This window comes from Hypomesus transpacificus, chromosome 11 (genome assembly GCF_021917145.1).
Source record: "Hypomesus transpacificus isolate Combined female chromosome 11, fHypTra1, whole genome shotgun sequence".
In the NCBI taxonomy this organism is placed as follows: Eukaryota; Metazoa; Chordata; class Actinopteri; order Osmeriformes; family Osmeridae; genus Hypomesus; species Hypomesus transpacificus.
In genome coordinates, this window is record NC_061070.1 from 11,876,084 (window position 1) to 11,890,481 (window position 14,398).

The following is a 14,398-nucleotide window of genomic DNA, read 5'->3' on the forward strand; positions in this document are numbered from 1 at the left end:
GGACAGAGCGTTGGCCACTAGAGAGCACTAACCTGCGGCATTGTCACTTCGTCAAAGAGAAGGACAGTGACCTCTAAACTCCTTTTTATTTTATTTTATGGTAATAGTTATGGCTACAGTCTTACATGAATACTGTGGTGGCTTGATGGACAATACACTTGCCCTTGACAGTAACAGTAAATCAACAATGGGCAACCTGCCCCTGTGGTAATGCAGCATATGACCAAGGGGAACAATGACTGCATAGGGAAGTGGCCAAATTTGAAACTATTAGTGGAATTAATGTGGCTTGGAGAAATACTCTTTGTTCATCATGTTAATAATATGATTACTGTGGTGCCTTAGATACACTCTATGTAGATGGAGTTTACACACCAAGAATTTGGATGTGCCTTTCAATGAGTGGATTGGAACTGGAATGCATTGCTTATTATTCTGTCATGCCTATACTCCCTGTAATACTGCTTCACCATGTAAAGGTTCATGGTGGTCCATTTTTTACAACTCCTTCTCTAGTCCTAAGGTCCTCGTTACAGTAACATCTCCTGAAAGACATGAAGGCGACTCATTTGGATCGTGTCAGAGATTTACATCTGGTCCATCATCATACTGAAGGGAGTTCAACCCAAAGCCCTAATACAATGACATTCTCAAGCACTCCAGGTTCACGCAGACCTAAGGAAAGAGTAAATAAATTGTTTTGGAATTGGGCCGATGACTAAACCATAGCTGCGGAGCTCATTAGGGAGTGGGCACAGAGCCAGGGAACTTTAAACAGAGGTAATCATTAAATGAACCATGAAGCATTACTGCCAGACTTAGCGGATACCCATGGAACGATTTACAGGGTTTGGCAGGTTTGGATTTAAGGGTGAAAAGAGAGGTTTTCCTTCCCTCTCAGTTTGAAACCAGGGACAATTCTAACACAGTTACAGAGTGCGATTGTGGGGGAATACTTACAGTGCGATACTGACGAAAGTGTTGAGTCATTTGCGGCTGTTTGTCGTGAAGAGTTCTTCACAAGTTCAGAGGTGTGACACTCTCAAGGTGGCAGGATATCTGGCATTGATGAGTGAGTCAGAAGCCTGTATTTGGGACAGCATCAGATCAATGCTTGGGATAAAAGCCATTGATTAACAACACACTTCTCATTTTCGAGAATTAGCCTTGAGACCTGCGACATCATTCATCTGGCCTTGAGCTGTGTTCAATGGATGTCTGTCGACCTATTCACATTATGGAAAGTAAGTTATTTCCGACATTATTATCTGGCAGAGTAGCGGTTTGATGATTTATTGGTTACAACTTACTTCATAACTGACACTGGTATCACCCTACTTTATCAGACTTGGTTGTTGTTCAAAGGAGAGAAACAAGAAGTTGGATGTTCAGCAGTCTCGCTGCCACAAACTCTACCCAGAAATCTTTATTAATAGTTTTGCTTTGCTTTGCTTTGCAATGCTTTCTTTTCTTTTGGACTATTCCTCTATTTAAATCTAGGTCTGCCAGTTCCCAGAACAAGTATTTTCTTCTTATAAAACCTTTGGGAAAATATATTCTGAAAGTAAGCTCTGTTACTGTCGAAGTAAGATAACAGCTTTTACTGCTGTGTCACGACGGAAACCGCAGAAGCTGTGTCCCTCATTAATAAGTTGTGCTGCAGTCCACCATTATGCAAGCCCTGAAACCTGAGAACTGGTCATCTGTTCATCTACCTGAGCTGAAGCCCATAGGGAGGGAGGGAGGCGGGGGCAGAGTGACAACTAGCTGCCATACCAGAGGGTTAGACTGGAGGGAACAGGGCCTAAGTAACTGCCTGGAGCTCCAGAAATCCTGGGTGTATGTTTCTGCCCACATTCCCCAGCCAGAGAGCAGTGCCAGAGCTGAATCAGGACCTGTTTTTTGCCCTTTATCAGAGAACCTACAACATTACCACTGTGGGACTTTTACTCAGGACTGGGATGGGCTAGTACCGGACAAGACCTGGGGTGGACATATCACGGAATGCACTGTGGATGATTTCGACCATTGGTCAGGCCTTATTGACTCAGCAGATGAGCTGAGCTCCTCCCGTCAGTCTCCTGTCAGCAGTGAGGAGTTGTTTTCTCTGGGGCTGGAGGGAACGCAGAGCCCACTAAGTCACTTGGAGACAGCACGGATCAGATGCACGCCTGGCAGAGAACGAGCTGGAGTCTGTACTCTCTTCTCAGTTAAGAATGGGTGGTTACCCTTAAGAAAAAAGGGAGTTCGAGTTCATTTGCCAAACCTCAACAGTCTTCTATACCAGGTAAGACAATACACAATGTCTCGGAGTATCTTGATAATTGCAAACTGCTTCCTAAACAAAAGGGGCTGTTCAATGTCTATAAACTGGGCCATTTTGTATCAGATTGCTTAACACGTTGTTTGTATGCATGCATACAATTTAACTAGTAAACCTTAACATTATGTTCCAATATGACTGGGTTGGTACCTAGGTAAGTTAATGCTTTACTGTATCTTTGATACATTTCAACCCTTATCCACACACATTCCTAAATGTATCAGTATCAATATAAGGTTTCACTGGGACATATACTGGATAATCTGGTTTTTCATAATCAGTCTTTTGCCTCCTGGAGTGTAGGATTAAAAGTGAACATTCACAAAGAAATCTCTGGCCTGTGGAATGTTCTCCCCTCCTGTGAATCCTTGTTAGAATTCTTATGGATTAGGTCTCATGTGACCATGCTTATCATCCAAGTCAAGACAATTATTGCATACCTCAGTAAGGTTCCTTAATTACTGTTTTTCACAGTACAAAGATCAGTGTTCAGCTATTGATACCTCACTGCCCTGGTCTGATAGCAACTGGTCTGGTAACAACATCCACACTGATATTCTACAGGAATGTTTCTAAACAAACTTTAAATCTCTGTTTTTCTAGAGACAAATTGAACTCTGCATCGACTGTATCAGACGCAAAGATAATAAGTGCAGGCAAGATGAACTGAAGGTTAAAGGTATACAAAATTGTGATTTCTTAACCCACAATAAACAAAATATATTGACAGATAAAGTATCTGCCAGCAAGACTGAAAGTCTGGTTCCCAAATTGGGCAGAGACAAGAGACTGACAGACATGAGAGAAAATTACACAGAAACTCTGCAAATGAAAAATGGGGCAAATACTGTATTCAGTGAACTACAAGGAGCCATACAGTGTGTTTCGTCATTACTGGCTGATGTGGTTGTTTTTCCATATACCCTGGGCTCTGCACAGTCTGTGTGTTCCCTAACCAGCTGTGGGCTCCCATGGTCTCCCTCTCAGCTCCCTTCTCTGTCAGACACTCACAGGCTGACTCAATCACTGCTCTCACACAGCAGAGTAAACACATTACATAGTACCACATCGACCCCACTCTTTCTGTTCCAAGGCACTGATGGGCCCTGCCCTACCCTAGCATGCTGGGGTTGGGGTTGAAGGGAGAGATAGAGTGAAAGAGATGGGGAGAGGGGACACCATGACTAAATGCAGCCTTGTTACAAACATTACTCCTTTGTCGGGCGTGTTTTTTTGTGCTGTCTCCCAATCAGACATAGACACACACCGACACACACGCACAAACACACAGTGAAACAAACAACATCCCCATCGCACAACAAACCACCCCCCCCCCCCCCCCCCCCCACGCAAACCGTATATCTCACAGATACTGATACAGCTTGTCCAATTTCTCTTGCTGGGTTGGCAAAAAATAAATCAAAGCAAAAATGGGAAAAGGGGGGGAACTATGAATACATCATTTTGTATTTCAGTGTTATAGTTCTGCTCCATATTCCCGTCCCATGTGTGGCTCAAACTGGAGCAAACGCGGTAAATAATTTCGAATTACTTTTTGCTCACACAATAGTGCTCATGCAAACAGAATGCACAACATGAGTGCATTTTTCTGGGTCATACAATGACATTATAGGATAAACAGGATAGCAGCATTACATGATTGCTGGATTTAGGTACATATCCAAGTCTCGATAAGCGACTACCAACGTAGGCTACAATTTGTCACCCTCACCAAATATCAGACTCGAAACAATTGATGTATTACCTCATAAGAGAATTCAATAGAAAATCCACCCAAAATTGATCGTTTTGGGTTTAATGGTTCCTAAAATTAATGTTGCATTCAATAAGCCGATTTGAATCTTAAACATGAACGGATTTTATGTGTTTAGAAGCCTATATTAGAAGTCTATATTCTTCCTTTAACCTCCTTGTTGTAAGCAACAACGGAAATGAAGGTCAGATGAAGCATAGACTCAAAATGAAGTCAAGAGCAACGATTGATAGATTACTTCACACATGAGTAACTGGATTAAACTGTCAAAACAGTCATCAACCAGACTAAGTCTGAGCACTCCCCGGGCATGATGAGATAGAACTGTCAGTATTTATATAACTTCACAACAACATTGTAACATATTTTAGTTGATTCTGGTCTTGTGTTTTGAGTTAATTTTTACTTTACGAATGTTCCTGCTTAACTCTTGATAACTGAATTTACAGTTGGCAAAATAGACAATAACTGGTCGTTGTCCATGAGTTTTCGGAACAGGAGATTCCCCTGCAGCCTTTCAACACCCAACATCAACGAGGTAAATAATATAATGGCGAGTTTTATTTGGAAGCAGTGGAGGTGCTAAACCATTTCAACTGGGGGGGGGGGGGGGGGGGGGGGGGGGGGGGGGCAAGCTGGGGCCAGATGTACTGCTAGAGGGGCAAGTTACATTAAACATTATTGTTATCATTTAGTTTTCTTCACTGCAGACATTAACATGCAAAATACCATGTTTTTGTAATTATTCCACACATTATTTGCATGTCCCTTATATTTTTACATTTGCATTAAATAATCAGTATCATTCACAGTATGCCCCCCCCCCCTTTCCAAATCTAAGTGTATAGTAACTCGTGAGTAAAAAGTAATCTTCATGAAGAGATTGTGAACTATTTTCATTTTACTTGGAAACTTTGAAAAACCAAAGGCTTCATCATCCTAATCTGCCATCTATTGTGTTTTATCATGTTCATGCCTTTATAAAGCTCATTTACTGTATAGTTTTGAATTCATTGTGCTTTGTAAAGGCACAAAACAGCAGCATAGGCCTTCTTGTTTATGGTCAACATTACTATTACTATTGCTATACATACTAACTATATTGAAAACAAAAACAGTTCTCAGTGAACACAAGGGACTATGAGTCAAGTGACAGTCCCATGCTGTTGTGTTGTGTTTATTTATACATCCATGGGCTGGTTTTTAGAGGCCTCATGCAAATCAGCAAACTAAACCCAACTGTTAGAATTGACCTAAATATTACATTTACATTTTTTACATTTACTTATTTACCAGACGCTTTCATCCAAAGCAAATTCCAAGAGAGAGCTTTACAAAAGTGTATAGGTCACTGATCATAACAACGAGATAGCCACAAACATTACGGGTAGCCAAAACATGAAGCATGCATTGTGAAAACCAAATAAGTGCCAAAGGGAAGAACCATAAGAGCATGTAGTTAAACAAGTTACAATTAAACAACATGAACCTCAAAAAAGTGTACCTGTAGAAAAGCAAGCAACAGTAAAATATTTCACAGCAAGTACAAGAATTTTCAATCAGTTACAACTAACCAACAAGAGCAACAAGTCTCTCAATAAGAGTCATCGTGATATATATATTGAATATTTGAAAAGGGTTCAGTAAGTGCATAAAAAATACCAAGCGCATTTTCAAACTATTAATTTGTCTACAATTGTAACATTATTGGTAGGCTATACCGGAATGTATCACTTCGACTTCATTATGCCTAGTTGAGATCATGTGAATTGTTTTCAGCCATGTAAGGCACATATTACTATGGTAACAGGAACACGTCTTAAAACAAGGACAGGAAACAAGGCAACTTTGTGAATATTTGTATTTATATCTCAGGCAATTAAAAATATGTTGCAGAATCACACAAAGTGACTCAATATCATGGATAGAACCAAGACAGCTAGCTCAAAAAAGCACTGATCATTTATATTCTTGGCTAATATCTTTCTTTGCTCTCATCAATAGACTTCCAGCAAGGTTGACATTCCTGCCTGGCTGCACAGGGATGGCCCACCATGGAGTGTTTGGAAGGGACAAGAGGTTGGTATGGAGGGGCGAACCGCAGTCCCGTGGGGGCAAAACCGCTCTGGTGACTCCCTGAGATGGGCTCCCACCCTCCAGAGGGCAACCAGTGTCCCAGATGTCCTGGGAGGTGAAACGAAGGCAGGCTTCTCCTCCATCACCATTACATCTCGGAAAGTCTCCAACACCCACATTTACCAGTCACATGAGACCCTGCATCCCCACGCTCAGCCCCATCAAGTCAGTACAGCCCGGCTACTGACCAAAAGCCCTGCCTTATCCTCAGAGAGTACTAAGAGCTCCAAATCCGCTTTAGAAATCCAGAGGGCCTCTATATTGAAGGTAACAGAAGACAGGCAGGGCTCTTCCATATTTGACAGGGTCCTGATGCGAGGGGCAGGCAGGAAGAGAGCTGGGCTGCCTGAATATAGATACAGCTACACAGAAGGGCACAAGAGCCAGGATGCAGGACAGTCCTCCAGGTCTCTGCCTCCGCTGCACTCCTTTCGGTCCTGCCTCCACCTGGAGGTGCCTCCGGTGTCTTCCAGCTCTGTCTTGTTTCTGAACAAGTCACTCTCCATCTCTCTGGGGCAGGCAGAGGACGGGAGTAGCAGGGTGCACAGGTCCACTCTGTCTCTGTCCGTGGGCAGGACGCCCCACCACAGGTCCCCTAAGACGAACCCCCAAACAGACTGCAGGATATCCAGAGTTAAACAGGAATGCACATGGAAATTGGACAACCAGAGGGCTGACTCGGGTCACAGTGGAGGCCACGCATTACAGCGGTGGGGGTGTGAGATCCTGAGAGTGACCTGTTCTGATGGAGCTAACAGGCAGAGCACAGATTCAGACACGCAACGCTCCACTCCAAGACTATTGTCATTCAGGGAACCAGGCCTCTCATACACAGGGGCCAGCTGGCAGAATGGAAATGCAGATGAGAAGTGCTATCCTCCCTTCAGCAATTTCAGACACAAGCACCCTACTTGCAATGTCAACCCAGGTAGGAATCTCATCTCCACACATCCAGTCGCAAATCTTAAGTACCCACTGTATGCAAATTCGGCAGTATTCCTTTCAATAGCTTCTATTTCCATACACGCCTGCATAAAATCACATTTCCAAGTCTTAACAGGGAGTGCAAGGCGACACCGAGGCAGTCTTAGAAGGTGTAAAGTCTCATTTTTAACTCCTGCCTCTCACCCTTTGATTTATACCTTATACATTGTTAATAGGAAAGCTTTCCCCCCAACACTGCAGCGTTGTGTATCGAAATGTAGACGGATAACGGATCTGCAACAGCGACATGCTCTCATAATAGCCCTAACACCGTGCCTATGTGAAAAGAAAGTCACACATCCTTCTTTTTTTTCATTTCGTCTCCCCCAACCCCTACCCCCCTCCCCTCCGCCCCTTTCTCACTTACACCCCTCGCATGCATTATCTGTTTACCACATACACTGGTTTGGTCAGAGCTAGGTTTCCACAGCTGTTAAAGTCCATGCAGAACCTCCTGAGGAGAGTGGCTGCATTGTTGAAGTGATCTCCCCTGGCCTGGCCTCAGGGCCCATTTTGGCTGTAGTTGGATCAGGGCTGATCTGACTACAGTTCCCCTGTGGGAGGTATTATTCAGTAGGTGGGATGCTGTGAGAATCTCCCTCAGGTGACTTCAATAGAGAGTAGGGGTCTACGGTGAGACCAGGGTTCTGTTTGTAACCTGTCATTTTGTACAGGAGGGAGGCATTTGAAGGATCCAAGGAGTCCACAAAGAGCATTGCAGAGCTCACATCTTGTTTTGTGTTGTTTACTTTTGTTAAAAATGTAACCAGGTTTGTCTCATCGTCAAAGTACAAACATATTTTTCTGAAGAAATCTGGGCATTAAATTGGGTTTTGTTTACCATTTAGATTATACCGAAGAAAGTAGCAAAAAAGAATGAGAGAGAAAGAGAGAAAGGGAGCGAGAGAGAGAGAGAGAAAGAAAAAGTGAGGTGCAAAAAAACAAGATCATTATTCTTGTAAGCTGCAAGGGTACTGGGGATGCCAAGCATGGCGGCTGAACAGTGGAAATATTACAGTACAGCATGCATAGACCACACAGACTAGTTGCGTCTGGCTGGCTATGGACAGCGCGTCGAGACCTGTAGTCAGTAGTACATACAGAGGGGAATGATGCGTACAGCGGCATGCCATGGCAAACTGTGTTTCTGCTTAGGAGATCCACAAGAAAAGATCAGGGAGATAAAGAGGGCCAAAGATGCTGAGACAACACTGAATTATTAAACACTCTTCAGGACAAAGAGCTGCATTTACTCCACCAAAGCGATTCTCTTTCCCTGCTGTTTCACAAACAGTTCAATATCGGCCAGCCCCAGTGTCGGTTGGACAGATACTTATTTGTTGTTGAAGTTTAGCAATCTGACTAGCTGCATGTTGCATACTTCCTTGCGCATTTGGCTGCTGCTATGGTATGTCTGTGGCATAATTGCGTCAGTTTTCCACAGGACCTCTTGGCAAAGGTGCCGGAGATCGGACGAGGATGGATCCTCTGCCATCGTCCTTTTCATTATTCATCCAGCCTGCCCATTCATCCATTTCTTGCTTGTGTTATTTTCTCGTTTTTCCTCACGGAGTTGTACAAAGGGTCATTTTAGGTCTCTTTCATTTCCCCACTACCCCAGATCATAAAATACACAGAGAGATGGCAGGTCTCAATCAGCCCTAATGCTTCAGCTATCCCGGTTTCTGTCAAACGCCCAAATAAAATCCCTAGACAGTGGCAACACATATACCAAACAGCATATCTGCAGAAAAAGAAACACCTTATTCCAAATGCAGTACCGCAGGTAATACAGTTGACACAAACAGCATGATACTAAGAGCTGAGGGTACTTTCTAGTGTGCACACAGCTGCAGCTGTGTCCTGCTATAGTAGCAGTGGATTGATGAGAGTGTGTTTGTGAGGAAACAGTCATGTGGTTTACCTACCAGCATGGAGACAGAGATCCAAAATCTGTCTACAGATGGTACTTTCGGAGTTATCGCTGCACCTTTCCACACCTGACTTCCAATCATTATTACTCTCTCTGATTGGCTGATGAGCAAACTGACCTGGATCTGTGATTTGCTGACTGTAAAATTATCCCCGTCACAGAAGTGAATGGATGTAAAGTGCTGATACCTGACATAAAATACTGTCAAGTCTTGTTTTGGTGTCTTTTCAAGGTGACTTCAGGACGAAGGGAAGACAGCCACTGAGTGAGGAGAGAGAAGAGAGGAAAGAGAGACTAGGTGGCTCCGGAAAGACTCCTCATGTCAACAACCATCCCAACGCACACACAAAGTCCGCCCGCTGCTCTTGCCCGATGGCCGACATTTCTGCTCTTGCATCCAGGACCCTCAGCCTCAGAGTACGTCCGGAGTCAGCATCACACACACTGTATGGAATCATGAGCTTGTGAATATACCAGAGAAGTGATATCATATTTAATACTATATTAGAGTGACAGTTTTTGTCTGATGCCACATAGTTGTTAAATCTATGAGTTAACTGTTACTGGTAACTTTGAGGAGACAGATTATTGGTGGGAGAAGGACATTTAATATCACATTTGATATAAACGTTGTAAAGTTTATATAAGGATAACTCCAGTACAGAGCAGTAAGACCAACTGTAGTGGCTAGGAACTTGATGTTCTATATTGCCGGTTCCCGTCAAGGTTAAATGGGTTTATTTCACCACGGTGAAGTGTAAAGCTCCAATATAAAATACTTTTATGAGGTATCACTGAGGATTTGTATTTCCTCCTGCTGAGCAAGTTCCCTCAACACTTTCAGTGAGGTTATGCCAAGCTATTACCATACTGCTTACACCTATTTAAGCGTTAGTCATCAAGGACACAGAGAAGGGGATTATTAGAAAGGAACACAGCCCATATTTTATTTATCTGGATTAGTAGGCTTACTGTTATTAAGAGCAGTTTGCGCATAACCAGAGTACAACACTTTTGTCCAATTTGAGAAAAAAATATATTTCAAGGGATCGTATGTACAGTAATTTGTTTCAGAAAGCCTCTTAAGCTATTGTCTTACTCTCTCGGGAACAAGCAGCTGACTGTCTGTTGTGTTCTCTGCTGTCCCCAGGAGGCTCTGGAGCAGTTCAGGCCAGACTTCATCAGCCGCTCCCAGGGCAGGGTGAGGAGACTGGAGCAAAGAGCCAGGAGGAGGAGGGCCCTACAGGATCCCAACCCAGACCTGGTGCAGGGGCTCTGGGGTGACAGGGCCAGACACAGGGGGGACAATTACACCAAGCCCGATCCACTCAGCGGTACTGAGCAATTACATGTTTGCCTCTTATGGTGTGGGCTTATTTGAATGCTTGGACACAGTTGGAGTTCTGGTTGTTGTTTTTAAAATGGGTCATTAGAGGTGTGGAAATGGGAAATTTGGAACATCATTTCAGTAAATTGTGTTATACTGTATTTCAATGTACAGTATCCAACCTTGCTCTCTGCTGGACGTCATCTGTTACTACAACATAGTTCACAACATTGAAAATCACAATGTAAAAAACTATTGCAACTAACACACTGTAATGAAAAATCTATTGTACAGTATGTGCTTTAACAAGTTAAGTAAATCTCAGCTGACCTGAGATAGATGGAAGCCTGTTAAGTTGTCTGTGTGTGTGTTTGTTTGCAAACACACACACAAACACGCACGTAAACGAGTGCCCGTGTGTTCATTCACAGCATCTGAACCTTTGCGTGTATTCATTGCAGACACTTGTGTATGATTCACAGATAACCTGTTTAGGCCGAGGGAAAGGTCCATATCAGACCATGAGATGCACCTAAGGTCCAGACGGTGAGTCATGTAACCAGGAGTCCAACAACAGGACATTCTCTCACCCGCTTATCTGCTTCGAGCTGAGCATCATCATTATTGCTGCCTGTTACAAACACACACACACATTCTGGATGTCACAACAGACAAATGTCTATTTTGATTAGTGAAATGAATGACCCTGTTACGCTCATCATTTGCTTTCAAACGTATCTTATCTTAGGAGACACTCCCGATCAGATGATATGTGCCCATTGTTATTTTTTTCAACCATGCCTTAATCTGACTTGGAGGATCTCTTAACAAATCGACTTTGTTTGTAGCAGGGAAAAAGGAAACGTGTGTGAGGCAGGGTTATCAGTGCATGCAGTGTTTGCCGGGTGGTGGTGTGGTCAGATAAAGACTGCTTTTCTAGTTTACAGATTCCTTGGTGTCGCTAAGCTGCCCTTGGCCCACCAGTGCTCTGCTCCCCACCTCCCCTGCCTTGTCTGAATATGGCTTTTAACATCTGCAGAATTTACAACAAGCTCCCAGAGGTCACGAAGAAGAAGGAGGAGGAGAAGAGGAGGGTAGTATCACAAACGAACAGATTGCGTGCTGAGCTCTTTAAGAAGGTAATGTTCTACAGAGTTGATATTGCTGGGAATTTTTTTGAAATTGTATTGATCCTTGAAATGGTTGCACGGTATTCAAAGTAAATGTACAGTAATTCAGGATGCCACTGTATACACAGCAAGTTCGGTTATGTTGGTGAACCTACAAGTAAGTAATTGAAACGGTTCTCACTCCTTCCAGATGCACACACAAACCCAACTTTGTACATTCCTTCTCACGTAACTTTACGTTTCCAAAAAGCATTGCTCTCTAACTGCAGACCAATGAGAGAGCGAGAGAGAGAGAGAGAGAGAGAGAGAAAGAGAGAGAAAGAGAGAGAGAGAGAGAGAGAGAGAGAGAGAGAGAGAGAGAGAGAGGGAGAGGGAGAGGGAGAGAGAGAGAGAGAGAGAAGAGAGAGAGAGAGAGAGAGAGAGAGAGAGAGAGAGAGAGAGAGAGAGAGAGAGGAGAGAGAGAGAGAGACAGAGAGAGAGACAGAGAGAGAGACAGAGACAGAGAGAGAGAGTGGAGAAGCTGGAAAACATGTTGAAAAGGAGTGTGGTGGATGGAAGCCTTGGCTGAGACAGAACACAGGGTGGTTTTCCTTGCAGTGTTAAGGCTCCTGCTGTCACCTGTTCACCTCCAGGTGAGAGGCAGCCAGACTAGACAGGCTAAAGATATATCCCCCCCGCCACCCTCGTCTGCTATCCCCTGGCACCTCGTCTGACCAGCATCCTTTCCCTCGGACACTGATCATGCTGTCAGAGAGGCACAGGAAGTAGACATAGGTAGCCTGCCTGATCGTTTTGTATCTTAACAGATACCCTGTCGTCATTTCCAAATGACCGCACAGTTTAGGATGTCGGCTTTATTTGTGTCTGTTTCAGGTGTTTCTGTGTGTACTATGTGTGTTAGGATATCATTGTGTGCTAGTTTAATTTCTCTAAAACAAAATAGGTTACGGTTTCACATAAGGGTCCTCCTCTGCTCATATTCAGAACAGAATACAGCACAGTATTTGACCAGCAGAGGCCCCTGTTTGACTTCTGTTGAGTTCTACTGCCCTTTCTAATGTCATCAGTCACATGATTGTTCTCAGCTTCAGTAGGACTAGCTTGTGCTCACTGTGTCCAGTGAATTATACATGTATCTAAAGAGCGCTAAACAAAGCAGCTTTTTCCTGATAATGTTCAAATTTATGGCTCTGACTTTGTGGCTATGTGTGACTGTCCTCAGAGACCTTGAGTTCCCAACAGGCAGAGCATTGGAAAACCCGAAGGGTATATTAGATAGTTCATTGCTAATGTGATGTGTGGGAGCTCTCTTAACCCGCGATCTGCCTACAGGGAATGTGAGGGGTATGTTGTCATCTTAGGCCACAGGCTGTCACACACATTCTGTTTCAGCGGTTGATCCCTCAGTCACACCTCCATTACTGACAAATCAGGACAGTGAGCTGGGCTCGGCATCAGTCAGGTGGAACGACAGAAATGGGAAAAAATGTCCCCATCATTCCCAGATAATTAGGAGCCCTTTTCACTTCAGGGATTTTAGAGCTTCTTCACAGACAAGGTGGCCTGAAGGTGACTCGATTAGGTCTAGTGAAGTGTTGCTCACATTAAATTGGACTCAAAGATTGAGGCTCTATACATAAAGTTTAAACATGCCATCAAACAGGCAACTAGTGTGTTGGGGATTCTCTAGGTTTTAGACATAACAAAGTCAACCAAGGGGAAGACAATCCAATCAGTTGCTGCATCTGACGGATATGATGACTCCCCAAACCCTCTGGCCTACAATGAAAGGGAAAGAGTTTCTCATTGAAAGCATTGCCTGGTGTGTCTAATGTCACAGAGAGAGAGAGAGAGAGAGAGAGAGAGAGAGAGAGAGAGAGAGAGAGAGAGAGAGAGAGAGAGAGAGAGAGAGAGAGAGAGAGAGAGAGAGAGAGAGAGAGAGAGAGAGAGAGAGAGAGACATTAAGAGAGAGAGACAGAGAGAAAGAGCGATAAACACTGAGGGGTCTGTTAGCACAAGAAAGCACAGAAAATGACAGGTGGCTGTAAATGGTTGGAATGACATTCCCACCGCCACTTTAAGTGGAGAGTGATTGCATACAGGTACTGTAGCCAATCCTTGGCCTGATACTAGGTGAGCAGTATTCTTCCACCAGGAGAGGGACCACCTGAGGGGACAGCTGATGGATGTGAAACCCAATTTAGACCCAGGAGTCTGTACTATCTGAACTGCAGCTGCTTTTAGTAGATTGAAGGGTGGCCTGTATGATTTGTGTCTCTGTATGTTCTGGGCATTTTCTGTTTTTCTAAGGAATAATCAGTGTTTTTTGTGATTTTTTTCAGAGACTTCTGGACCAACTCCTGCAAAGGTGAAGTGATTCAAGGAATGATGCAATTTAAGTGTGTCATTTTAGCATTCTTCAGCGTATATTTACATTTACATGTAGTCATTTAGCAGATGCTCTTATCCAGAGCGACTTACAGTAAGTACAGGGACATTCCCCCCGAGGCAAGTAGGGTGAAGTGCCTTGCCCAAGGACACAACGTCATTTGGCACAGCCGGGAATCGAACCAGCGACCTTCTGATTAGTAGCCCGATTCCCTAACCGCTCTGCCATCTGACTGCCATCCGAGCTTTCCTTCTACTGTGTCGGGAACTCCACCCATGACCTTGTCATATTAGGCTACATGTAAGCCTGTGCTTACCTTGTGCATGCAATACCTAAATGTAGATACAGTGCTGAATATCTCAATAAAAATGTATGGTACCTCTGATGGCCAAACTGCAATAT

At 43.7% G+C, this 14,398-nt stretch overlaps 1 protein-coding gene across 1 annotated transcript; it reads left to right on the plus strand.

The window, feature by feature from the left end:
• Positions 1 to 2,098: 2,098 nt before the first annotated feature.
• LOC124473956 ((E2-independent) E3 ubiquitin-conjugating enzyme FATS-like) lies at positions 2,099 to 14,083 on the plus strand. Its single transcript, XM_047029735.1, has 8 exons — positions 2,099 to 2,287; positions 4,547 to 4,635; positions 6,102 to 7,161; positions 9,383 to 9,567; positions 10,301 to 10,484; positions 10,960 to 11,023; positions 11,517 to 11,616; positions 13,950 to 14,083. Exons 2-8 carry the CDS (start codon positions 4,579 to 4,581, stop codon positions 13,977 to 13,979), a joined length of 1,680 nt encoding a protein of 559 aa, XP_046885691.1. The 5' UTR covers positions 2,099 to 2,287; positions 4,547 to 4,578; the 3' UTR covers positions 13,980 to 14,083.
• The last annotated feature ends 315 nt before the right edge of the window (positions 14,084 to 14,398 follow it).

Coding starts and splice junctions, on each gene's coding strand:
- LOC124473956 (XM_047029735.1), top strand. CDS start 4,579: ATGAGTTTTCGGAACAGGAGATTCCCCTGCAGCCTTTCAACACCCAAC. Junction 4,636..6,101: donor CAACACCCAACATCAACGAG/GTAAATAATATA, acceptor TCTCATCAATAG/ACTTCCAGCAAGGTTGACAT. Junction 9,568..10,300: donor CCAGGACCCTCAGCCTCAGA/GTACGTCCGGAG, acceptor TGCTGTCCCCAG/GAGGCTCTGGAGCAGTTCAG.